This window comes from Condylura cristata, unplaced genomic scaffold (assembly GCF_000260355.1).
Source record: "Condylura cristata isolate star-nosed mole 26May11 unplaced genomic scaffold, ConCri1.0 scaffold00010, whole genome shotgun sequence".
Taxonomy (NCBI): Eukaryota; Metazoa; Chordata; class Mammalia; order Eulipotyphla; family Talpidae; genus Condylura; species Condylura cristata.
This window is the reverse complement of record NW_004567111.1, coordinates 3950037-3977112: the sequence shown is the minus strand read 5'-3', so window position 1 is coordinate 3977112 and position 27076 is coordinate 3950037. Positions and strand designations below refer to the sequence as shown.

The 27076-nt window shown below is 44.8% G+C and overlaps 1 protein-coding gene across 4 annotated transcripts in view; it reads right to left on the bottom strand.

Annotated features, from left to right (window-relative positions):
- Positions 1-27076, bottom strand: part of FGF14 (fibroblast growth factor 14) — a 468310-nt gene that overhangs the window by 108422 nt on the left and 332812 nt on the right. The window contains exon 1 of one of the 4 annotated variants that reach the window (XM_004680049.2): positions 26851-27067. The exons of the other annotated variants lie outside the window; for them this stretch is intronic. Within the exon in view, the coding sequence (XP_004680106.2) occupies positions 26851-27043 (193 nt within the window). The 5' untranslated portion in view covers positions 27044-27067. Of the gene's footprint in view, positions 1-26850; positions 27068-27076 lie in introns of those variants that run through there. 4 annotated transcript variants of the gene reach the window in all.

The following is a 27076-nucleotide window of genomic DNA, read 5'->3' as shown; positions in this document are numbered from 1 at the left end:
AAAAAATTAAAAAAAAAAAAATAGGCTTTGCCCTCTAAGGTCTTTCTACCTATGGAAAGAAAGAGACAACCTGCCAGCCTAGCCTTGTGTTAAGTTAGTGAGTTTGCGTATCTTTCTGCCCTGCAAATAAATACAATAGAAATCCCTCCCAGTTGGCATCATCTATTATTCAAAATGGCCTATCACTGTGCTTACACGCACGCATCTACGTTGTAAATGGAATGCAAGGCCAAATGTACTTTTGGCTACCTTATTTAAGAATTGGAGGAGCAGAGCATGGTTGAGATAAGGATGAGTGCAGGTTTTGAAATGGAAACGCCAGTAAGGTTTAAGCTTTTTCTCCAAAAATATTATGGCCAAAAAAATTCCCTCTAGTTAAAATATATTCAGAAAACAGCAGTGGATAAAGTCTTATTTGCAATCACAAACACGATTGCAGAAGTAAAGACCCTGCTCGGTATGTGACCCTGTGTACCAAGGAGCAGAGTGGAGGCCCAGGGCTCCCAGGGCAGCCGGGAGCTAGCCTTACAGTTGCATAAATACTGGGAAGGGGTCTGCCGCCAGCTGAGAGCCTAGCATTTCCTAGATAGGTGAGCAAATCGCCAAGCATTGTACTCGAACTTTTGAACACTACTGTCACAGAAAGAGTGGAATCTGGGAGACCTTTATTTAATTACTGTCTAAATATTGATCGCTTAACTCTAAATATACATTTTGCTATTTGTGTTCCTAACGCCGTTTTCAGATCTGAATCTCCCAGGAGAGTTCAAATCTTAGTGATGTATTTGTGATAAGCACGTATCACAAAATCTGTCACATTACAGACTCTTCGATGTTTGTTCAGCTGGTTATTAAATAGTTAATCATAAACTTCTATTTCCTTATTACAGGATTTTATTTATTTTTTTTTTTTTTGTACTTTAAAAGAACAGCTTCTTAGGGGAAAAGGCAAAGAGACATCTTCATAGACGCAGCTGGGCAGAGCACTACAGCTCTTTCTGCCTTTGAAAGGTGAGGCTTTGTTACATGAGTCACGCATTCACACAGGTGTGTGGTTTGGGGACAAGAGCTGCCAGCATTTATTATTATTATTATTATTATTATTATTAAGAAGCACACGGTCCTTAAATGTTCCTCCTCTATTAGCCATGGGAAGTCAAATGTTTTTACAGGGTAAAAAGCAACTTTTTTTTTTTTGGTAGTAGATCTAATTAGATTTTGGCATTCACAGCAACAGAAAATAGTGCTGTGAATAATTTACCCAAAGCTATAAATCATCATACAGCCTTTGAAAGGTGAGGCTTTGTTACATGAGTCACGCATTCACACAGGTGTGTGGTTTGGGGACAAGAGCTGCCAGCATTTTTTATTATTATTATTATTATTATTAAGAAGCACACTACACAGTAGCTGGTGCAGGCTTCCTTTAGAATGATGGATCCTGAAAAGAAACGACACCTCCTTAAGCACTCACAAGTTCTATGTTCGACTTCAATACCTGTTGCAGTACAGACACACTTGTGCATAACACACACACACATACATGCGCACACACAATGAACAAGTCTTTACTTTATTATACAGGTGACCGCATTCACATCTTTTAATTTTAACAGGCGGTTCTTTCACATCCTGCTGCTCAACACAAAAGCCACATTATATACACAAAAGCCACATTATATTACGGTGAAAAGAAACCTGCATATTATAAATATTAATCATGTCTCTATTTTCTTCTTAAACTTGGAGACTGAATGACTTAGGGAACAAAAGCCCAAGAGTATTATTAACATTTGCTAATATTTGATAGTCAGATGCCATAATGAGCAAATTTCAAGGCTGGAAATCTGACTGAACAAGAACAAGAATACCGTGACTCATACACCAGGATCTGAGAGAGCTCAGTGACTCTGCAGAGCCTTTGAAAAAGCCTAAGCAACTTCTACTGTTGACCAAGATAGAATAACAGGGTAACAGATACACCTTTTCACACGAAACAAAAAATTGACAAGTTGAATTTTGCAGACTCTGGACGTCAGGACAAAAAGGCCAGCGGCCCCTGACAGATGGGAAGACATGAGGCAGGCCTGCTGGCTGCAGAGCCTGGTGAAGAGAAGCAGCCCCATGGCCTCTGCATGGAGGAGACAGAGCTGAGCATCTGGGGATACCAAGTGTTCAGCGTGCTAGAGAAGAGAGAGCTCCAGAGAGAATTCCCAATATCCGCAGGATCTCCCGGAATCTTTAGCTGAGTACTGGTGAGCATCTGCATGTGAGAAAATCGTTCCAAGCTGGGGAAACTGCCTGAGAGGGAGAGACAACACTGCCTGAAACACACACGGGCCTGGAAAGAACACCTGTTCTGGATAGTAGGGCTGGGACAGCCATGGTCCCCAGGGCCCTGAGTAATGTACATTTACAGGTGCACATAAGGGCCTTGCCATCAATAATGGAGAAAAAATCAACCTCATTCTGAGCACTGCCTCCGTCCCACATAGCAAATTCTGAAAGCAAATATGAAAGAGAACATGTTGTTTCTAAGTAACTTAACAACAACCCAGAATAAGCTCAAGAATATTTATAAGAATACAAAAATATCTGTCACCCAGCAAGGTGAAAATAAAAATATGTGGAATCCAATAAGAAATTACCAGACAGGCAAAGAAGTAGGGAGATATGACCCATAACAAAGGGAAGAGTCAAATAAAAAGTGACCTAGAGCTGACTCAGGTGGGAGAAACTTAGTCAAATAATCTTTCTTTATTCTTTAGTTGCAAAAACAAAAACAAAAACAAAACCCTAAGTATAGACACAGAAGAGCGAAGTAAGAAACTTCCTTAGCTCACAATCACAGTTTGTGAAATGACAATTTAGGAACTGCAGAAACAGTGGTGAGCTTAAAAATAAACAATAGGGATGGTGCCAAATAAAACCCTCAGGAAGAAGAAAATTAATAAAAAAATAATGAGCCAATTAAGCAACTGGGCATATGTTTAATGGGAGTTTCTAGAAGAGTGGTCAAGAGGGCAAGAAAAGAAAAAGATCTGAAGCTACAATGGCTGGAAAATATCAGCTGGTGATTACAAGGAAGATTTCAGATTTCAAAACCTAAGGTAACTCCATAGGCAGGAAACTTGAGGAGAACTACAGCAAGATATGGCTTATTGAAAGTCCTCAAAACCAGTGACAAAGAGACAATTTCTTCCCATGCCCCCAGGGGGAAAACATTTTATGCAGACAGAGACTCCAGGAAGGAAGTAGGTTTCTTATGGAGAAGAATTCAAGCAAAAAGGCAATGGAGCATCTCCTCAGTCTATTACGAGGAAGAAAATGTCCTCAAATTCTAAAACAATAAAAATACCTTTCAAAAATAAAGTCAAATTAGGATGTTTTCAAACACGACTCTTAGATGTGAGGGACGGTTAAGGAAGTCCTCAGGGCGCAGGCAGCACATGGACACGTGGGTCAACCAGAACTCTGGCCCACTCACCGTGGGAAAATGAACTGTTGCCCTGATTGCTTCAGAAAACGGCATATTTTAAATATTCAACACGAATCTGCCAGCATCATCCAGGCATCTCACTCCTAGATACTTGCCCAGTAGGACTGAAAGCATACAAAGTCATGGGCAGCGTTCTAGTTTCCAAAGTGGGAAAACCCAAATGTGCAGCCAACAGATGCAATGATGCATGAACTCAGCAAAAGCGGGGCGGGGGGGTGGTGAGGGCCTGAGAGACCCACCGAATGAATTCCAGACTGTCTGTGCTGACTAGCAGCGCACCTACCGCATGATTGCACGGAGATAATATTCCATAAGATGTAAACGAGTGTATAGCAGCAGAACTAGCTACGTGAGTGTGGAGATGGGTGAAGGCACAGGAGAGGCGGGGGTGGGAGTACGAAGGGGCATGAAGACACTTTCACGGTGACGGTATATTCAGAAACTCGAGTTTCCTAATGTCAAACCTATAACACTGTGTGCCTAGAATGCTAGAGATTATTTTATGATGATTACACATTAGTAGAGGTATTAAAAGACTAGACGGCCCTCCCTGGTGGCGCAGCAGGTTAAAGTGCAGCACTAAGAAGCTAAAGCCACTGCAGCATGAGTTTGATCCTCGCCCCATGGCGCGGCAGACCTCTCCTGACCTGCCCGCTGCTCCCCTCAGCAGTGTATTTCATCAGTCGGCCTGTTCTGCTCCCTGCTCTGTCTCTGGTGAATCCTCTCACCTTCCCTGCACCTCTGGCCTGTACCCCAGTTCTGTAGGCATAAATAAATAAATCTTTAAAAAAATAAATAAAAGACTAGAAAACAATAAAACATGCTAAAAACAACCAAACAAAATTTGTATCACTATAAAGCCAAAATAGATTTCAGGGCAAAGAAGTTGATGGTCAATAGAGAAGGATCATTCCACAAGGATTATACAAAGACCCTGGATGTTTATAGGGATGGCGCCAACTGACCCTACTGACGATGCCTCACATACATGATGCAAAAATGAACAGAAATTCAGAGAGCAGTAGAAAGATCAAAAAGTAGTCAGAAATTTGAGCACTGGAGTTGGCGGTGGGAAGCCCCTGGGGAGTACAGCTGCGATGGAGGAATGCACTAAATGCAGAAGGATGTAAAAATAGTAAAAAAAGTAAAACCTAAAAAAAAAGAAAGAAATTGGAGCACTGGTCTTAATTTTTTGAATGTGTTTATGACATCACCCTTCATGCTTGCAGTATCTGGTTTCCCGCCAAGTGCCCCCCATCACCACCTTCGCCCCTTGTGCGCTTCCCACCTGTCCTGGTCCTGCTTCCTCCTCCTTCCCTGCAGAGAGTCTCATCTAGAGCTGCCTGATGACTCTGATTTTTACATTATTACAGTTACTTCTTTCTCCCGATGCCTTATTTGGCTCCCCTATCTGCCTCCTATAAGTGAAACCAGTTGATAGTTTTCTTTTTGTTTCTGGCTTACTTCACTGAGCATGATTAACAAACGGAGTCACTAAGGATCTAATGGGGGAAAGCCTAATATTTTGAGTATTAGACATAAAATTTACCTGTTGAGTGAAATCACTACAAAGTATGACTCACTTCTTTCAGAAACTAGAAATGGGATTAGTGAAATGTAAAGAGTTTGAAAAGCAACTTCTACTGTTTGACTCATTCATAGAAGTTTCACTGCCAGTCAAACCTACCACAGGTCAGTTTGCCCTCCAGCTGTTATTCCATTATGTGAAATTGAGGATTAGCATGACAGGAAGTATGATATTCAAGAATCCAGGGCATCTGTTGAACATCACATGCGTTATTTAATCAAATTTAGCATCAAGAATAGTTGATTTTTGCAAAAAAAAAAAGTTGTTTTTGCAATTTAGATGCATCAGGTTGCATTAACTATAAAAACATTAGGACGAATGACTAATTTTATCGACCTTTTAAAGTGTAGAGAGTAAACTGGTGGCTTTGTAAGAAAACAGAGTTTTTCCTTTTTCAGCACACATTTTCTTGAGATTGAGGAAGTATTTCCCTAAAGGTCTTATGCCAAGAAAGTAATCAGAGCAGTGATGAATGTAAGAAAATAACTGAGTGTGAGAAAGGCTGATCCAATCATTCTCCAGAGTTGACGCTCATACATGAGCAAAAGAATATTTGAGAGCAGGTATAAAACTATTGCCTGTTCAAATCAAGAATTAAAGAGCACTCCACTCAGAGGGCAAAGTGGGCTGGTGGGAATGCTTTATGGCGATTTCCATTTAGAGAAGACGCAGATATCTGGGGTCTGGGCCCTTCTAAATTTCTCTCTCAGACTTTTGTCTTCTAGCTGCTTTTACTGGTGATGAGAGTGGTAGAAACTCTTGTTACCCAACACTGCTCCCTCCAAAGCTCTGGAGCAGCAGGGCAAGGAGAAGGAAGAGACCTTCACAGACCCCTATCATCAGGGTCAATGCAGACCATTTCTCTGGAAGTCCTGGAAGTCGCCATGAAAGTCCTATGGAGGACGATGTAGAATGTGGTCTTAAATTTGGATCTCAGTTGTGAGCAAGTTCGTCTATTCTGAAAATGCAGACCTACTGCTTATTCTATCAACCCTCAGCATTTGCATTCACTGTGTCATAGAACAGATGACATCGCCTAACAATTTCTTCAAAGAACCCTTAACAGCACATCAGCCACCAAATCAGAATAGAGCTACAGGAATAGATCCAATTGCCCTGGAAAAAAGTTGAGAAACCCCTCTGTGTTCTATCTCAGAGTTTTGCAAAGTGAAAACACGTCACCTGGTCATTTAGCAGAGTTGTCCGCCCAGTCTCCAGTCTCTGCTGGAGCTGAGAGGGTTTTCTAGCCAGCACGTATTGCTATCCTCGGCATCATTAAGTCAGTGGGATATGGGTCTTAAAATAATGAAGCTACACAAACAGAAAAGTAATATTCAATAGGGATTATGACAAGCAGAAGTATACCAGCTATCAATTTCTCAGTGTGTATCTGGGGCCAGCCTAAGTACCTTATATTAACTTAGTTAATGCTAAAGCAACTTTTTGTAGCAGGTAATATTATTTTCTTTAATTTACCCAGGAGGAAACTGAGGCACCCAATGGCACATGACCGGCCCAAGGTACAAAATAAGGGAAGGATGGAGCTGACGTGGGAGCCCCTTAAGTCTGGTGGAGTCCCTCTCACAGGCTCTGGTGGAGGACCCCAGGGTGCTGTACACTCTCAGAGTTCATGACCACTCTCCAAAAGGACATAGAGAGAGGACGTTGTCAGCTCAGAGGGCAATGACTGACCCATGAGCCCCGGCAAATGTATGTTAGAGAAAGGTGAATCTGTAAAAGGTGGCGTTTCGCTGCTGTCCAATATTTGAGGGACTGTATGAAAACAGGGGATGGAATTAGCTTTGCTTCGGAAGACAGAAATAGTACAAAAAGTGGAGTACGCCAAGTCTGATCATAAACACCTCTGGCCACTGCCGTACCCCAAGCCCTCGCCTAGCAGGTGCTTGCTGAAGAAACGACGGCCATGAATAAATGAGGCCTAGGATCGGCAATCGTCACCTTCTCCCTCCAGTGACAGAGCTTACCCTCCCACAAGTGAGGGGCTCCTGACCCTCAGACACTGGTGGGGGCTGAATGGTCACCTGCAAGAGAAGTTGCCCCTTTGTAAGCTGTCGTTTCTGGATTGCTTTGGGGAAAAAAATCTCTGATCTGAAGTCACAAAGCAAATATGAGGAAGAGCGGACACTATTAAATAAAAAAGCGGGAGCTCATTACTATTTGAAAAGAGCTGGTATAGGGCTCCTTTCCCCTGGCCCTCCACACTGTGAAGAGCCCCCATCCTCTCCCAGGGTGCTTCCTGGACATTTCTGAAGAGAGGGAGTGTGGGGGCGGAGGGGACAGGGGGAGAAAAGGAAGCTGTTTCTTTCCGAGCCTTTAATGGACAACAGACCTATTTGCTTATTAGAGCAAAGGTTTAGCAAGTGGAAACCTACAGCAGTTGAAAAACTGAGGATGTGTGGAGACCTCACCCAGCCAACTGTGGGGTGAGAGCTGCGGGTAAGCCAGGTAGACTTTAGGGGAGTCAGAGCTACTCAAGTCCAGAGAAAATTTGGAGTAGACTCTGCTCTATTTTCCTATTATTTTGTATTTCAAGTTTCTTTAAAATTTGCTTGACTGTGCAAATCTAGCTACAGTCACTTGCTGACTAAACAGGCCATCTCGCAGCGTGGACATGTTTTCAGGGTGCAGAGTGGGTGAGTGGGAGGAGAGAGGGAGGGGGAGCTGTGGCATCAGATCTGCCTTCTCCCTCCTCCCTCCTCCTCTTTCGAATGTACGCTCAGTCCAAAGTTTTGATTTCCTTAAATTGGATTTATGGTCGGTGGCCTTGGCTTCAGAGCCATGCTTTTAATTTCTAACAGAAAACAGAAAGTAACGCGGGGAAAGTGAGTTGGGGGAGTGAGGTGGGGGGCCTCTCCTTTGGGGATGGCACAGAGCGCTTGTGGCTACTGCCCCCTGGGTCCTATATGCTCACACACACCCCTCGGGGCCCCTCACCACCATTCTGTCCATTGTGTGAGGTTCCTCTGCTCAACAGCCTTTCTGACCAGTCACTGATCCAGGAGAGTCCCCTGCAGAGAATCACACTGACCAGAGAAGAACCAATGAGAGGCAAAATCTGGAAGGCCAGCAGCCTGGCCTGCAAAGCCGGGTTTCAACAACGGAAGAAGCAAAACGAGAAGCCCCCCTTAACACTCTCCGCACAGAAACCCCGTCTCTGTGCTTACCCATGGCTCTTTTCTTTTAGAGTATAGTTGTGCACCGGATAGGGAATCCACCTTTTTTCCCCCGAATGTAAAATCTGGATTCGGTTGTTCAGCACACGCGGGCAGAAACAAAGGAAAAGTCGCCCAAAGGGCGGTTTGAAGACCCAAATGTACTCATCAGTCTAAGGGGTTTTCTTTCTCAAGGCATGTGTGGCTTCACGTTGGATTAGACGCAAAACAAATCGACGATAAGAAGAGATTGAAAACGCACGTGCAGACGTCGCTGGCCAAAGGCGGCCCTGTGGAGGTGACAGAGAACCGGCTGGAGGCCAGAGTCAGAGAGGGGTGGGCTGGGGGGTGGCCCGGGCAGGGTGTCCCCCTGGGGGTCGTGTCTTCAGAAGACATTCTGGCCAGCACTTTGGGGCGGTGGGGGAAGGGTAGTGGAAGGCGGTGCGTAAGGCCACTAAGGCCCCAGGTCCAGAAACTGGACGAGCAGGGGGCTCAGACCAGCGTGGCAGCAAGCACACTCTGCCTGCTGTTGTCTTAACTGAGAAGTGATGTGACGATGTGATATTTTCAAGAACCTTGTCACCTGCAAGCTATTCCTTTACACACGGGGACGCTGAGTAAAATAAGTCTTTCAAATTTAAACTGAAATGCACTTGATTGTGTTTCTAAATTTGCAAACCCCGAATGTGAAGCTCTTCCACAGAGCACGGTAGCCTGTGTGTTTGTGGGGGTGGGTGTGTACTGGGACCTGTGGTCTACAACTGGAAGGCTGTAAGTGACTTTAAACGATTCAAGATCATTTCTACTCTTTCTTCTTTCCCCCCAAGGGGATTAAAGAATTTTTTAAATGTCATGAAGGGAGGCTAGGAACAAGATCGTTAATAGAAAAGTAAAAAGCCTTAAGTTTCTCTCTACCTTATTCTGAAATGTGCTCAGGCTATTAAACGCACGAGTATTCCCTTGATGGACTCAAAGGCAGTCAACACCAAAGGCATAAAAGATATGTTTCTGCTTATGTAAAGCGTGTATGTCTTAACTTACGTAAAAAGAGGCCTTAAAAGGAGTATCAGTCAAAAAAAAAAAAAAAAAAAAAAAAAAAACCCTGGTGACTGATTTGGAGGCAAACTGGCTTCTTTTCAAAGAAGTATTTGTGGATACAGAAGAGGAAAACCTGACCTGCAGAGCCGCTCTCCTTGAAGAGCTATTTTTGCTTTGTATAAATGTACTGAAGAAATGAATTTGATGTCGATTTTGTATCTCAACCTAAGTACTCTTCCAGCTTTGAGAGTTGAAAGGAATTGAGGAGCTGAATCCATTGATGTCCCCAAATTTAACGATGGGAAGCAGAAAAAAAGAGAGAAAGACATTCCTGAATAGGTTTTTAAAATCACATTTGAAGAAATCCTTCCGCTTCCATGTTGGGAACCACATTGTAAACCACTGGTCAAAAGCAGAATGCCATCTCATCAGATACAGACGATATGCTTCTTCGATCTAGAAGCTTTTAGTGCCCATTATTTATTTCAGTCACTAGCTTAACCCAGTGATAATGAAGCAACTGGTATCTGAGATCCCAACTCATCCTACTGTTGCCCCGTTACTGGGAGAAAGACCTGATTCTAGATCCTACACATGTGGAACTTTGCTTTGTGGTGCTGCTTTGCCTGCACAAACATGTTTAACACAGACACGTTTATCACACCCTTTCCTCTTTCTCTATACCTGCCAAAACACTGTCATCACCCAGACCCCTCCTTCCCATGGACGGAAAGGTCTCTCAGCCTCCCTGTAGGGAAGTCATCTTTGCCCCCCTGGTTTGGCTATCTTACAAATCCATCTCTGTTGAATTATAAAACGGAAATTATTGAGACCAACCAAAAGAGAAGAGAAACACAGTTCTTCTATAGTGAAAATGTTATGGCTAAGTTTTTAAAATACACCTGCACTTCTGCCAAGGCCTGAACGCTGCTGGTAAGCAGAGTGTAGAGCCTGCCCTTTAGGGGCATTCGTCTGTGGTGGCTTTTTTCTAGCCTCATCAGCTCGCATCTGTGGGTTCCTGGTAGGTTCCACTTGCAAACACACATGCCCTGGATCACCTGAGAAATGACTACTCTTGTGAAATGGATTCATGTCTATCAGGATTCTGTTATGAGAACTTTCCATCTCTGGGTTCTGCACTGCTCGAGAGCCTACTTGGTGAGGCTGCTCATTTAAATCCCTCCATTAAAGCAAGACTGGAGTTTGTACAATATTCCTAGAGAGGCAAAACTCGAAACACAGCTAGAACTGAGACATGAACCTGAGATCTCAGAAAGGCTGGCATAAAGTAGGTCATAATAACATTAGCTGTAACAATAGTGCTTTACTCTCACGCAGCCTGCAGGCTGGAACAAAGTGTTCCCAGCCAGAGAACAGAGTTCATGCTCTGCCCATTCAGGAGAGCTGGCCAGTCAAAGGCCCCTCACCGAGCCCGGCCCTGGACATAACGCACGTGGCCAAGCTTCCCCGCCCACAGGTCTCTGCTCACAGGTCTGCAGGAAGGACTCCAGAGGATGGGGTCTGCTGGAGGGAAAATGCCTACATTGGGGACAAAGGTGGACCAGGGAGTCCCTGCCACACTGGACCCCACATACCCGACTGCAGGACAAGTGTCCCCCTCGAGGTAGAGCCACGAACAAGTGGTGGGGAGCTTTATCTGCCATTAGGCAGGGCGAAGCGGATGCTCAAACCCCTCCTCTTCTGCCACTTATTTTCACTGCTCCGTTCACAGGACTTGAGTTGGAATCCCTGGTTTCCCAGTCGTTGGTGAAACTGGGAAAATCCCTGGTTTCCCAGTCGTTGGTGAAACCAACAACTGTTGGTGTGCAGAAGTCACAGTCACAGCCTCCCAGTTCCTCTTCCTCCGAGAGAACCCCTAAATCACACACGCCAGATGCCTTACAATGACCTTGGATCAGCCCTTCCATGCGGGCATAGAAAATACTCTGATTCTAGATGCTCCCCTGCGGGGGGAGCTTTCAGATAGGAACAGCCCAGCTGAACATGTCGCAGCTGCTTCCATCCAAACAGCCACCTCACGAGGAGATACACCAGGAGGCATCCTTGCCGCTCGTCATTTTGCTCTCTCCCCACCGAGCACAGCCCTCAAGTTCTGCCCGTCTCCTCCCAGATGAACAGCCGAGTCGGGCTCAGCTGCCAGGGCGCTGTGACCGCCATTGGGCGGCAGCCTTCACTCTGGCGTGTCAAGCAAAGCACTAAGCGTTTAATGAGCATTACTAAGCATCAGCCTTAGCAAAACCTACATGTCCAATCGGAATTACTCTAAATTTTATTTACTTACATACATACGTATAATTTGAAAGCCCATCAAATACAGAATTGGAAATGTTCACACAGTGAGTTGTAAATCTAGGCTCTGAGCCATTTTCTCCAAACTGCTGGCAATAGTAGTGAATGATTGTAGCGTTTACATTTAATCCTCCAGCCACAGAGAAATCTTCTGATGGGTAATTTCAGGGGGCTTCATAGAAACAGGGGGAGAAGATAAGGGGTGAGAGTTTCATGTGTGAGTGCAGAGGGCGAGGCGGGGCACTTCAGAGGCAAAGGGTGGAGACAGAGACCCGGATGCAGAGCTGTGCAGCTGCTCGGTAGGACTTAGAAAACATCGTTAAAGTATCGGTGACGGGCCCTCCCTGGTGGCGCAGCGGGTTAAAGCGCAGCACTGAGAAGCTAAAGCCGCTTCCGCATGAGTTCGATCCCCACCTGCCCTGGAGGTGACCACAGGGCGCGGCAGACCTCTCCTGACCCGCCTGCTGCTCCCCTCAGCAGTGTACTTCGTCCATCTGCCTGTTCTGCTCCCCACTCTGTCTCTGGTGAAGCCTCTCGCCGCCCCTGAGCCTCTTGCCTGCACCCCAGGTCTGTATGCACAAATAAATAAATCTTTTTAAAAAAAATTTTTTTTTATTTAAAAAAAAAAGGTATCGGTGATGAAAGCTTGACAAAGGTAGAGAGTGGAGATAAGGGGTCAGGGGCGCTCGGAGCGGCTCAGCACAAGCAAAGGGAACAAGTTCTATCTCACGCGGCTTTGCCTCTCCAAGGGCTTTGTGCTGCAGTCACTCATATTTTTCTCCTAAAGAAAGGCAACAGAAATATCTCCAATCATACAAAGGCTTTTGATGAGAAGATTTTCACTGACGCTGCATTTGTTTATTTTTAAGACGTGTTTTGGAAACAAAGGGAAGTCACCCGCACCCTTATTATTTACCTGTTAGCCACATATATTATTTGGGCATCAGAAACGCCTCAGTAAAACAAATTAAGATCAAGACAGTCTTAACCTGATAATTCTCCTAAGAGCAGAGGAAGTGCCTGCCCCTGTAATTATGGGGCCATTGAGCTGGCAGGTCAGGCACCCTGCCGGTCATGAGGCACCGCCACGCCCCGAGGCCCCATCCCAGGGCTGTCTGGTTCGAGGGAAAATGAGTTTCCAGAAAACACGGAAGCACTTCGTCCCTGAATCCTTGACATCTCTAGGAACCAGACTCGGGGTGCCACCGTGGGCTGGCCTCCCGAAGCGTGGGAAGCTAGCCAGTGCTCCCTTATTTCGTGGCTCTTTGGCTTGAAGGGCATCTTGGCCTCCAAATCTCTCTGAAAAGGGGACCTAAAAATCCACCACTCATCACCCCAGGATGTTATGAGCCCCTGAAACCTTGTGCTGAAGGAGCGATATCAAGGAGCCAGGAGAGGCAGAGAGGGGCAGGCCAGGGAGGTCGCCGCTGGGGCCAGGGAGGATTCAGAATGGGAAGACGGTGAGTCCGTGGGTGAAAGCGGGAGCTGCGCCACCCTGAAGGCGGTGCACCGGTGCGCGGCACACTCCTGGGATAGCTCCCCTGTCCCTGCGCTCTGGACGGCGGGGCCTTCCTGGAGGCTCACGCAGTGGGACGTGACACGGCCGTGGACGTGAGAGCCGCGAGGCCGGAGAGCCGCGGGGCGATCTGCGGAGATTCGCTCTCTCCCTGGGCCTCCACGTTAATGCCAGCTTTGGCCCCGGCCCCCAGGCCCATCACCACCTCTCTCTGTGTCCACGCGGAGCTGCCCCACGTCGGGCTGCGCCATGCTCCCTCCGTGGCCAAGGACGAGGCGCCGCCTCGTCCCACACGGGCTGGGTGACTGGCGCCAGCGCGGATTGTCTGCAGCCTTGCGCGGGGCGGCGGCGGTTGTCCAAGAAACACCCCGGCACGGGCTGTGGGCTTCCCGGGCCGTGGTGGTAAGGGGCACGCTAGGATTCTCTCTCCGAGCAGGGAACCCCACGCGTTTCTGGGGACTTCAGCAGAGCCTTCCGAAGTGCAGGCCCCTGCTGAGAAGTGCCCACACTCACTCTCGCCAGCTACCACACCAAAGCGCTCCAGGGGCCCATCCACCCTGGGCCTCAACCTCAGGTGTGCCGTGGGCAGGTTTTAGTCAATGCAGACCCGGCAGCAATTATGAAATTAAGCTTTGCAAATTCCCTACAGTGGTCTTAGATATGTAATACATTTCTTTTCACTTTAAGATTAAAGGCAATCAATGAAAAGAAAGATGAGGACTTGTCCGCTGTGATGATGTCAGGGCAGGAACCGTCACCTACATTGTTCTTTTCTTTGTTCTAGAATTACCCCTTCTTGGGCACTTCCAGCACAACTAACTGCACTGAGGAACTCGCGTGGAAAAAAGAAAAACTGTCTCTACTCTGACCTTAAAATAACACAATAAAATAGAGGTTCAAACCCTTCTCCCCTCTTGGAGACCACATGAAGGATGGAATTTCAGGATGGAAATGTCTTCAGGGCATTAAACATTCATTTCTTCCTAAATCTTTCTTTGGAAATTCAACTGTGACTCAGTATTAAAGTCTAGCAATGGTTCTCCTTAGATCAGGGTCCAAGCGAGTGCTTCTGTTCGTCATCATTTTGATGCGGCGCTTGCTACAGAATCTTACACAGCTGATCTCCCCTGACTGCTTAAGTTTGTCGATGTCTACGGTGGCCACTAAGTTAGATTGCAATGAATTTACTCACTTCAGGTGGATAACGCAATACGCAATAACAAACATTCTTGACACATTAATATAAGAAAACAAAAAAGGAATGTAAAAGAGGTTGGACAAGCAGAAATGTTAAGATGATACAATGAAACACTCTATCAATAATCTCATTAATATAAAGATTGGTTAATCCAGTTAAAGTCAGAGATTGTCAGGGTATGTGTAAAATAAAACCAAGAAAAACTGTTCTTATAGGGTGAGCATTAATTATAAGGCTGTAGAAAAGTTTAAGGTATGAAAAGTAGTTACCAAGCAAATGGTAAACCAAAAGAAGCCGGGTTCTCTTATTAGTGGCAAACACAGTTCACATAGAACAAAATGCAGGATGCCATGATGAAAGGGTGGTCATTGGAACAGAGGACTTCTGTATTAACCTACGGAAAATGAAGGCAAAAGCTGACAGATCTAAAGGAGATATAGAAAAATCCACAATCATATTGAAGATTTTTAACACAGCTCTCTCAGTACTGACAAAAGTCGACATGCAAATCGAGTTTTAAGAGAGGAAATTTGAGCTACATAATGAACAAACCTGAGGTAATTGATACACAGAAAATGTTGCACCTGGTAACCGGAAGAAAATTAGCATTTTGTTTTCAATCCACACATTTCATTTGTTCCCTCATTAGGATGGGTTTCGCCTAGAAATTTAGTGATTTATTATTATAAAACAATAACTAGACGATCCCTAAATATTTGAAAATTAAGCAAGCTCTTCCAAATAATCATGAGTAAAACAAGAGGTCGCATGGGAATCAGAAAGTAGTTTTTGAAGTGAAAATTAAAATGAAGTGCAACACGGCATAGGCAAAGCTGCTAAAGGCAAATGCTCTCAGGCGCTGCGCTTCCAGCCACCTGCCAGCCCGCACGCTGCTTACGCTCTTGACAGGCCTGACGCCCCTGGGCTTACCACTGACACTTTCAAGAAGCTGAAAAAGTCTAAAACTTACGAAAATAAAATTGAAGGAGACAAATTAAGAGCAGAAGTGAATAAGCACACGCGTGGGGGGGGGTGTCTGAGAGGGCACGGAGGGCTGTCGCGGAGGATTATGGGCACTTCGGTGGCGGCTGCCACGGCCACATGCGCCTGCAGGTGCGATCTACGCCCGCAAAGCACACCCGGTGCTGTAAGCCAACGCTGTCTCAAATAAAAGTAATACTATTTAAATAATAAAGTAGGACATTTTACACAAAACTAGAATATGTACAACAGAAATCACTAAGCCGGGAGTGACTTTTTTAAACAAATTAATAAAATGCAATCTGCATTCATAAAACAAAATACAATACAATAAAACAAATAAAATGCGAACAGGTTCAAATTCTCCATCTCAGGATAAAGTGGGAACTGGCTGTGGGGGTTCAAAACACTACCGGGGGTCACACTGCTGAATCTTCGGACGTGATGGTGAATGAAGGAAGCAGGCACAGAAAGCACATTCTGTATGATATAATTTACATCAAGTGCTGAAACAGGCAAGACTATTGGATTATAAGCGAAGACAGCGCCTACCTTTGGGGTTCAGAGTTTGGAAAGGCATGTGAGCAGGACATCTGGGTGTTGGGAGTGACCCCAGATTTACTGACAAGGACTGAATTAGGGCGGTAAAGAATTGAGCCTTGCATCCGGGATGGGACTAGCTGAAGGTGATAACGAACTGGGCCTCACATCCGAGTTTGATAATTAACTGGGCCTAGCATCAGGGGGCACAGCGATGAGTCACCCCTTTGGAATGTGAACCTAGAATCTAAGTGAGCCTTCCCCCCTTATTGAGTGGGCAGTAGCTGCGGACCCCACTCTAGGGGCCCCGTCTCAGCTGCTGTCCAGGAGCAATAAACTCTGCTTGCTCAGCCTTCCTGCCTCCCGCCTTCCTTTCTTGCGGCCGGTCACAGAAGTTGGGACAAAACACTGGGGTACCGTGTTTTCTCGGTCTAAGCAGTCTTATACAAGCACATTCATTTTGTGACAATGAAGTCAACTGTATGTGATTTCTGCACGTTTGAATGTGCACATTATATATATTTTTAAAGATTTATTTATTTATTCATACAGAACTGGGGTACAGGCCAGAGGTCCAGAGGCAGTGAGAGGATTCACCAGAGACAGAATGGGGAGCAGAACAGGCAGATCGACAAAGTACACTGCTGAGGGGAGCAGTGGGTGAGTCAGGAGAGGTCTGCCACGCCCTGTGGTCACCTCCGGGGCAGGAGGGGATCGAACTCATGCGGAAGTGGCTTTAGCTTCCCAGTGCTGTGCTTTAACCCGCTGCGCCACCAGGGAGGGCCGTGCACATTATATTTTACTAGAATACTTTCTTTAAAATTGTGATAGCATTTTTAATGTAATAACTGCTAAAGAATTTCAGAAACAATCAGGCAACATATTTAACATCTTCAATATATAGGTCAGTTCAACTCTCTGAAGTGTTTCCCCCTAGGAATTCTTTACATCTTCAATTCAATGTTACATGAGCAATACTGAGAGACTTTTCTAATTAACAGGAAAAAATCACCTCTTTACAAATGAAAGGCAGGGATGGGTAAAAGGAAAAATAATGTCTCCCGAAGGTGGGGGAGAAATTTTAATCTCTTAGGTTGTCTCCTGGATTTTCTCATCTTACTAATTCAAAGCAATATAAATTAGGAAAATCATTCTGAAAAACAATGGCCTGGAACTGTCCAGAATTAAACAAGCCTGTGAGAGGAAAGGTGAAAGAAGGTGAGCAACAGAGAGAATTCTGAGCACCCCTTCCTACTTCCCAAAGGAGACAGCATCCTGACTAGATTTATGTTCTTGCAACTCACAAGTACATTCTTTGGGTATTTTTCTTCTTCGTGATCAAGAAAACCAGGAGTGGGAGCAGTGACATCATGAGGGAGCAGCCCCTATATCAGACATCCAAAAGTCAAGGGCCGGAAAGGTTTCTGATACCCACCAGTGTACATTCTTTCACTTGAGCTATCGGATTACGCATGCCCGTGAGGTAACAGCAGCGTCTGATGACCGAGACCACATCTGATGACTGAGACTTCGGTTGCCTCTTAGTGAATTGCAGTAATAGAAACAGCTCAGGGTTAACAGTTTAGTGACACCTTAATTACTCAAGACCACAGCTGCTCCAAGAGAACAGCACACAAAGAGCCACTTAGCCAGGGGGCTCTGCTCCAGGATGAAGAGTGTAGGCGCCCAACCTCAAGAACAGTGCCAGCTGAAGCCATGTTGTATACACAGTGCCAGCTGAAGCCATGCTGTATACTTGCTCCACCAACTGATGGCCTGCGCTTGTGCTATCTCTCTCTTCCACTCATCTCTCTACAATGAGTATACACACACACACACACACACACACACACACACAACACATGTATACCTTTTTCTGGCCTTTTATTCCTTTTAATCTTCAGATTGTTACCTCATATGTCCCCAACAGACAAACCCAAAAGACAAGCATCAACAATTCCTTATTGTGCTCAATAGTTTCTTAGCAGCGACTGACACTCCCACTGCCAGAATATACGTCTGTGCCTCATCCACATTTTTGCCCAGGAAACAAGATGCTTGCAACGAATATTGCTATAGCAGCCTTGAAACCAGTGTGTTCACCAGCCTGCTTGTGTGTGATGCACACTTCGAATGGAATTATCTTGGGTACAAGTGCTAATAACCACAGAGTAACCAGCTCTCTGAAGCAAAAGGGAATCCTCTTGACATAATTATTTTCTTCACAAGGAAAATTACTATTTACTGAGATTTTTACCAAAGGGTGTTCTTCCTCTTCCACACCCTGTCATGGTTTTTGAGTTTCACTGACTGGCAGCGGATCAGAAGCACAGCAATCCAATCTACTTTCAAAACAAGCATTTTATTACAGAACCAGTAGCGTTGGTCCTTTGTTTGACTATTAGACCTGTTAGAATTGGGCGCTCAGTGACTGAGGGCTTCTCTCTTTGCTCCAAAGAACAATGGCTGCCACTGTCAGTTGCCATGAATAGTCCAGGGATGTATTTTTCTGGCCATCAGTGTTGCCAGCCAGATTACTTTTACCACTTCCCTGTTATTTCCCTTTATTGTTCGTGTTGTGCACGGGGCGCAGTGTGCTGTTCTGAGGACTATGTTCAATGCTATTCAACAGGACTTAAAATTAGACTTAAAATACTTATGGATATGCTGACATTTATTTAAGGTGGGGGCCAGGGTTAGGGGAGAAGGAATGTGGTGTGGAGGGGAGGGGGCGGAAGCTTTGATTTATCCTACTCATTTATTTTCTTCCAGGATTGTTCTTATTTCCACATTCTTTATTGAAGTTTCATTTCTTTGAAGGAGGATTTTGCTTGGTATGTCTGGATGACTGGGTCTTAGTACCCAAATTGTAGGATGTTCAAAAATTCTATGTAGGGGTCCCCCCGGTGGTGCAGCAGGTTAAAACATAGCACTAACAAGCTAAAGCCACTGCTGCATGAGTTCAATCTCCGCTTGCCCCAGAGGAGATCCACATGGCAAGGCAGACCTCTCCTGACCCGCCCACTGCTCCCCTCAGCAGTGTACGTTTAAGATCCCCATGGAACTCTTAAGAACTAGTAAGACCCCCATAGAACCCTAAGGAACTTGTAAGACCTCCATAGAATCCTACAGAACTGGCAAGATCTTTATAGAACCAACAAGACTCTCATAGACTTTAGAACCTGTAAGGCCCCTGTAGAACACTACAGAACCTGTAGGAACCTTGGGGCCCTACAGAAGCAATATGGGTGGACAGAGGTAAACCTGGTAGAAGACATCGCAGCCCATCCCGGCAATGAATGCAGACACTGGGGCAGGATGCCGAATTCTAGTATTATGTAAGACCCATTGCATTAATCCCAAAATCTACATCCTCTCATAGTCAGACCAGCACTATAAAATCAACATAATATAAGCCACCTATTACCTATGGATGGGAAAGTAAGATGTGGTGCAGAAGCCCTCTGATCCAATAGACGTAGTGAGGATGCCTGGCTACATTTTCCTACATTTGCCTTGTATTGGCTGGGCACAAAGCCAAGACGAGCCCTCCTGCCTGGCACAGATTTGTCCAATTTCCTCCTCCAGCCACTCAGGTCAGACCCCACCTCAGAGGCCGGGTCAGCAGAGAAGTCAGCCTTCTCTACACCAAGGTTACCACACACGAAACCCTCTTCATGGAAGCAGCAGGTAGCTCATTGGCTGCCGGAGGATGAGGTAATTATTGAACAGTCGAAGGCACAGAAATGATTAGGGTGCTGTGACATTTACTTATGCAGGAAGATTAATAGAGTTAAACAATTGTAAGCTGGTCAGATGGTAAGGGGGATAAAAAACCGTGGACAAATATTTAAAGGGCATAAGAGAGCCAAGGCTAGTCAGGAATTATTTACAGAAATTTAAAATGAAGCATGTGGTGGAATAAAAAGACACTAAGCAAGGAGAGTTTGATTGTTCCAAAGACCTTTTCAAAAAGGAGAAACTTTCTAGATTCTGAAGAAAACAATTACCCATCAAACATTCATGAGTTCCCGAGAAAACAGGCTGTTCCTATAGCAGCCTCTGAAGACATGGAGAGCCCTGCAAGGAGGGGTCACGGGAGTCGCGCCATCAGCTCATTCCCAATCAATTCCCCACAGCACAGTTTCACACACCCCAGAAGCTTTTTGTCATTCTGACTGGAAATTATAAGAAAATGAAAAATGAAATGTGATAAGCTCATAGTAATGCATCTATATTTTATAGATACATATTGAAATATATTATTACAACCTATATAATGTGTGTATACACACACACATAATGTATCTATAATCAGATACATAAGAAAACATTAGGATTACCTGAAATCAAGTATATCCTTGGATGACAAGTATATGCATAAAAGAATATTAATGTTACTTGTGCTATGACTAGTTTTTTCTATGCAATGCTTGAATTTGAGTGATAGCATCAAAAGAAAATACTATTTTCTTTCTTTCTCTAACCCCAAGGAGCACAAATGAATCTCTTCTTCCAGGCCTACCCTCTTAATCTTCAATTTTACAAAGTTAGTGATACATTCTCACATTCAGCCAATCAGCAGATTGATTGTTGAGCATCTGCTATGTCCCTTGAAGCAAAAAAATCATCCATTAATGATGAGTTCACAATGTCACAAGAGCTGATAGAGTCTAAACTAGTGGGGAGAATAGAGATGTTAAGGATACAGACACTTGGGTTTGAATTCTGACTTAACTGCTAGACATGTGCATTAGGAAAAACACGAAGTCTTTGAGACTCAGTTTCCTATCCTGTAAAATGGTGATAAATCCCAACTAATAAAGACAAATGAAACATGTGTCAATTGCAAATTATGATTAGCTGAGAACTGGGGCTCTGGACTCTGCCTGGCAACCTAGGTTTTCACCCCAGGTTTTAGACCCATGTAGATGAGCCTGAACAATTTACTCAACCTCTTTTTCTCTGTTTCAGAGTTTTCATTTTACAAAGACTGGAGGATAATATAGGTAGATTCCCATGAGTGGGCAATTTCGTGTATAGGTGGATGGATGCCGTCGTGTACCTACTATGTGACTTTGGCATGAAGTTGGAATTCGCCATACCTGACACGGTGTCACACAGCAAGTCATTAAACACATTAATAAGCTTTCCGTCACTGCTGCCAAACGCAGTCACTCAACACCACTGCTGCCTGGCTGTCCTGAGAAATGCAATGTTTTCAACCAATCAGCGGGTTCTTGAGCATTGGTCACCACCCACCCAGGCATAGGCAAGCTCTTTTAAGAAGGGGAAGTCCACCACACCATCTAGACCCCTACTGAATCTGATATCAAAGAACTAGAAAAGCACAGGGTGAAAACACAGACCTCAGTAAATTTTTCGTAAGATAGAGCTTTGCGAAGTATTTTCCCTGAGTGACAGAGTAGAGCTATCATAAAGTATTTGTTGAAAACTATCTCATGGATAGTTTTCTCACTCCCAAGAAAGGGTAAATTGTATCATGCGCATTTGATCTGAGTTTTCTAAAATGAACATTGGAGTCATTATTTATAAAATTACTGAATTAGTTGTTTTCTAGCCTTTGCCAGCAAGAATGATTCACTTTAAAATCGCTTTAACCTCCCAGTGCCCCTCCACCCTCTCCCGGTCACTTAAAGTCGGACTTCACCATTTTGTTTCCGTTGGTGCTTTTTTTAGTTTAGTTGTTGCTAAAATGAGAATAATTAAAAAAGAATATACAGTTTGTCTTCTTTAATTATCATAGTCCTTTTTGGCAAAAGTAACCATTTAGGGAGAAACGAAGTATACCTACAAAGAAACCTAGATTCCTAGAACTAATGAAATCCATTTGAAAATAATTCGCCTTCCTTTCTCTGTATATTTCTGCCATTATCTTTAAATGAAGTAACTAAAATTTAGAAGATACCATTCTGCATTGACGAGAGCAGAGGTTGTCTATCTGATAGTAATTATTCTCATGGTAACATTATATTTAGATTCAATTCAGTATCTATGGCTCTGATTCCATCTTACTTCTCTGATCCACATGCTTGCCTTACACTTCACTGATTGTAACATTGTGATGTTACCATTTTCAGAAGCCTACAGCAAATGTGGAACGTTGACATCATAACAACTGAGCCACAGGGGGAAAAAAATCAAATACCCTAACAAGGCCAACAACTTCTTTTATTTCTAGCATTGTTTACTAGTCACTAATAGTCCTGTGGGATCTCTCAATTAGAAACACTGCATCTGACAAAACATCACTTGTTCTAAAAATCACACATTTCGTTTTAGACAAGCTATTACTCCATCGTTCCATATGATGACTAACAAATACTAAAAATGATTATCCAACAGTCAGCAACAGGTATTATCACCACATCTGCAGGAAGACGGTCTTGGACATGGCCTTGGAAATCAACAACCAAAGATACACTTTTACAAGAACACAAGGAAAAATATCACCATGTTGCATCTTCACTGAAATAGTCAAAATAAGCACGCGGTCTTTATCTGTCACATGTCAATGGCTCTGAGCTAAGAGTACACGGAATCATGGCCCTGGAAGGTTCTTGGCTGCTGGTTGTTTTGTGTGGCTGCTTTTCTTCGGATGACTGCTTTCTCTATCAGATTGAAAAGAGCAGTTTTGCTTCTGTCACCATACATACATTCTGCTTTTTATATTCCAGAATAACTTGAAAACAAATTTGAGTAGCTTCTTTTTCATTCTTCATTTATTATGCCATCCTGTAATTTATTTTAGTCAAAATGTGTTAGTAAGAACCTCACACAACTACTGACTAAACATACATGGCACATGGTGTCACCGTCTCTGAGACAGGAGCCCCAAAAGGCAGCTCTCAAAGAACAATTACATTTGCCACACCAAAGATTTTCAAAAGGGATTACTCCACAGGTTCTTGTTTGGATTAAACACTGATTATAAAAATGTAACACTTTTAGGACAAGAAGGTCATTATACATCATTGCCTGTAGTGTCTATTTTTGTTTTCACTTTTTGTTAAGATTTGAAATAATGAAACTATTTGAAAATTGGTTTCCTGTGCCTTTTTCTTTCTTTAGCTAAATCAACAGACATCCTAAGTCTCTACTTTCATAAATAACTTAAGCCTAAAGGTGACTTAGTGATAATCTTGCATTCTTAAAAATACGTCACAAATATGTGATCATCCTCTGATACTTCACCAGGAGGTAGATTATATGAATATATTTAGAGAAAGTAAAATATGCAAAGGTGTGTAAAGTTTATTTGTAAAATGATCTAGTTAGGACTGTGCAGTTCAAGGACTATTTTTTCTGTTTGTTTGTTTTTGTTTGTTTGTTTGTTTTTGGTAACCTCTGAACCTGTTGATTTTCCTTATTTTGTTTCAATTAATTCAAGGGCCAGGAACTTCCCTTTTTGGCGAAAGTTACCATTTGGAGAGAAATCAAGTATACCTACAGAGGAAGCTAGATTGTTAGAACTAATAAAATCAGTTTGAAAATGACTTCGTCTTCCTTTCCCTTTATGTTCCTGCCAGGGCATGGAAGACATTCTATCAGGATTTTGGAGTCAATGGGAGCACAGAAAAAGCAGATTTTGTCACTAAGATCATGTGTGCCGGATCACCATCAGGAATACACAACAGCAGTGAGGTATAAATGTTATGGAAAGTTTGCTTTCACTTCTCTGAGGGAAGGGAAGTCTTCTCATAGGCGATGGCATTTTCTTCAAGCTTGGAGAAATGGAAAAAATGGCAACAGGTGATGAGATAAGATAGAAGAATCTACCCACAGAGCAAAGTACAAACAAGCACAGGGACTGAAAGGGTTGGGGAACACTGGATAGCTAATTTGTCTTCAGTAGGGGGAGGAAGGTGACTCTGGAAAGGGAGAGTCACTCGTGTACCACAGAGTAGAAGCCATCTTGTCAATGTCGTTTACCAGAGCAATTCAGCTAGTCTAAAAACCACCATAAAGGGGTCACAGGTGAGGGGGACAGGTAAAGTCTAACCAAAAAGGGCCTCAGTACAGAAATAAATGACCACCTACATGAATATTAAAAAGAAAAAATTCTAAGAAATATATATTAGCCTTCCCCCAAACAAAATGGGAGCTATCCTACATTGTGTGTGAGCATGACACCTGTGCTGCATTTACATGTCAACACACAGAGATCAACCCAAGTGGGTGTGGGGACACCATGATGGTGCACTGAGGAGTTTTTAACCCTCCTCTGCTTCTCCCAGCAGACCACATTTGTCCCCACCTCAGGGACCTCACACCACACACACACACACACACACACACACACACACACACACACACAGAGTGCTCTGCTTCTCTCTCCAATGCCAGCCCTCACCCAGGCAGCGGCATGCACCTTGTCTGCCTCACAAATTAGGTCCCTCTCCCCGCTACAGTCATCCTACGGTTTTCTCTCTCAGTCTGCTTTGTGCTCTACAGAACTCTGAGTTTTGTGACTTCTTATTAATTTGCGCCTTTCTACCTGCAAGATTACTTTCTACCCCATGTTTATACGCTCTACAAGGGAAGAGGGAGCTTCATCTGTTCATGTCCACATATCATGCCTGGAACAGGAGCGGCATGTAAAGAAAGATTTAATGATTATTTGTCAAATTAATGATTTTCAGTTGCAAAAGTATATAAAAATGCTGTACTTAAAAGATGTCTCTTTAAATGAACAAATCAGAGTTCCTGGGGGCAATTGACATGCAAAGCCACAGTACTAGAGGAAAGGCTAAATACGCTTAAAATGTCTCCTAAAACACGATTTAATTAAATAATCTAATAATTACATATATAATTATATAATACAACATCTATCAATATGATCTACATCATATAAATATTTAATATTTATTGTGCTTAAAATTAACAATGCATTAATAATTTAATTCATTTTTGATACACAAAGCATGTCTATTTTTTCTTCATGGGAGAGTATATTTCTTTACATATAAGAAATATAAGAAGAGAAAAGGCTCTGGTGAAATTCCTTCTAGCTTCTCTTCTTCCCCACTCTCCCATCAAAAATAAGGAAGCAAAAGTTATCTCAAATATATTTTCCAGCAGATCACTGGGGCATGCATGTCATTTCGAACTCATGAATACTAAGAGAGCAGTCAGGGTTGCAAAGGGGAAGCAGACTATGAGAAAGCCCCGATATCTCTCTCTATCTGGGAGAAAGTGCACCCTGGTGTTAAAATTCAGAAGTGTAAAGCACACCTCCTCCATCACTGGCGTGACACTGCACATCTGGAGCCATTTACACAATGAGCTGCTGGTTAAATATTCTCAAAATGCTCCCGATGTGTCATAATCATATTTGACATGGATATTCCTACTTAGAAGAAAATCTGTTTATTTACTTCAAGTGCATGGCAAAGTTGGTGCTCTCCCTGGTGACACTGTTCTAGAAGGAAAGCGGTGAGGACAGGGAGAAGCAAACACCCTTAGTTATGGTAACGTGATCCCCTCGGCCTCACCATGTTTAAAACCATCAGCCTGATCTCATAATACCAGAGTTCCCTGGGTAGGACTCAAAAGTGAGTGGAAAATAAAAACCCTGGTTTCTTAATCACCTCCTCACTGCTGTGGAAATATCACTGTCTCCAAACACAGCATGCACAAGTTCCTTCTGTTATATTTACCTCATTTTATCTCCCACAACTTCCACTCCAATTTTTCTCAGATGTTTGCCTTTTGAGTGATTGTGGGAGCAAGTGATCTCCGATTTCTAACTGACACAATGAGCTGTTGTCCTTTTTAAATATTTAGCTTTAGCCTGCTTTTAAAGGAGCATACGAACTTTTGTTCCGAATCTGTAAATGCCTGACACAGGCGGGCACATAGATACAGGCCGCCAGCATATGCCCCTCTGGCATCTGAAACAAACACAGCTGAGCTGAGGACACAATGTGATGGGCAAACAGGCAGCTCCAGGAGGGTAAATATCCCCCCTGTGGCCGCCCAGCCCACTGGCAGTGAGGAGCTAGCCCTGCCCTCCCACAGACAGCGCCTAGCCACCGCGGGGCTGCAAGGTGGACACCAGAAGAGAGAGAACAGCCAGGGGCTGGTCTCCTGAGGGAGTTGCCTTCTCAGACATTTGGAAGGCAGCAGAAGGTCAGCGCTCTCTCTCTCTCTCTCTCTTTCCCTCTCTCTCTCTCTCTCTCTCTCACACACACACACACACACGCACACACACAGAGACAGCTATATAGTAAGACTTACTAGTCATCTGGTCATCTTAGGTAGTAACTGTTTTTGCCTCATGGCAAACGCGCCTTCGACCATTAAAATCAACATTTAGGGCCGGCTCCTTTCCCAACCCTCATTTTCACTCTCTGCCCTGGCTGTGCCCATCCCAAGCTGCGACCACAGGGCTCCAAGTCCTCCCGGTTACCCGCTCCACAGCAACCCGGTAAACCCTACAAGGAGGAGACCTCGACCCACACCCCACCCTCTTCTCCGACACCAGTCCGCTCCGAGGGCACGGTGGGGATCGACCCATTCGCCCAGGTCTGGGCGCCCAGGCGCTGGCACGGAGACCAGGGAGTCCACACACAGAAATTCCTGACCTCTCCCCTCAGGCCGGCAGCGGGGCGCGCCCGGGGGCAGGCGGGGGAGGGCGGGAAGGAAGCTCTGGCCCCGCATTCCGGGGTCCGCCTCTGACCCCGGTTGGTCAAGACCCTGAAGTAGAAAGAGATCCCCCCCACCCCCGGGACCTGCCCTCCCGGGCGGCCGGCGGCCGGGCGCGGGCCAACTTGCCGGCTCGGGCGGGGTGGAGTTTGCAGCGGCTACAGGTTGCCAGAGAGCAAATCCCGGGCTCCCGCGGGGAAGGCGCTCCGAGCGCTCGGGGGGGCGGGGGGAGCCTCGGGGTGCCGAGACCCAGGGCGGCAGGGGCGCCCGCGAGGCCAGGCCGGCGGGGAGCGGGAGCGATCGCGGTCGCACGCCGGGACGGGGACCCACACCGACCTTGGCGCCGCAACCTGCGCTTCTTGAGGCCGAAGATGCGCACTTTGGAGAAGATATCCACCAGGCTGCCGTTGCAGAGCCCGCGGTTCTTGCTGGGGCTGCTCCGCCTCCTGCTGGCGGACGGCCGGTCCCAGTGCTGCTCCCGAGCCTGCCGCTTCTGGCGGATCAAGCCGCTGGCGATGGCCGCGGCCATGGTGGCCCCGGAACGGGTCCGAGGCCGGAGGGG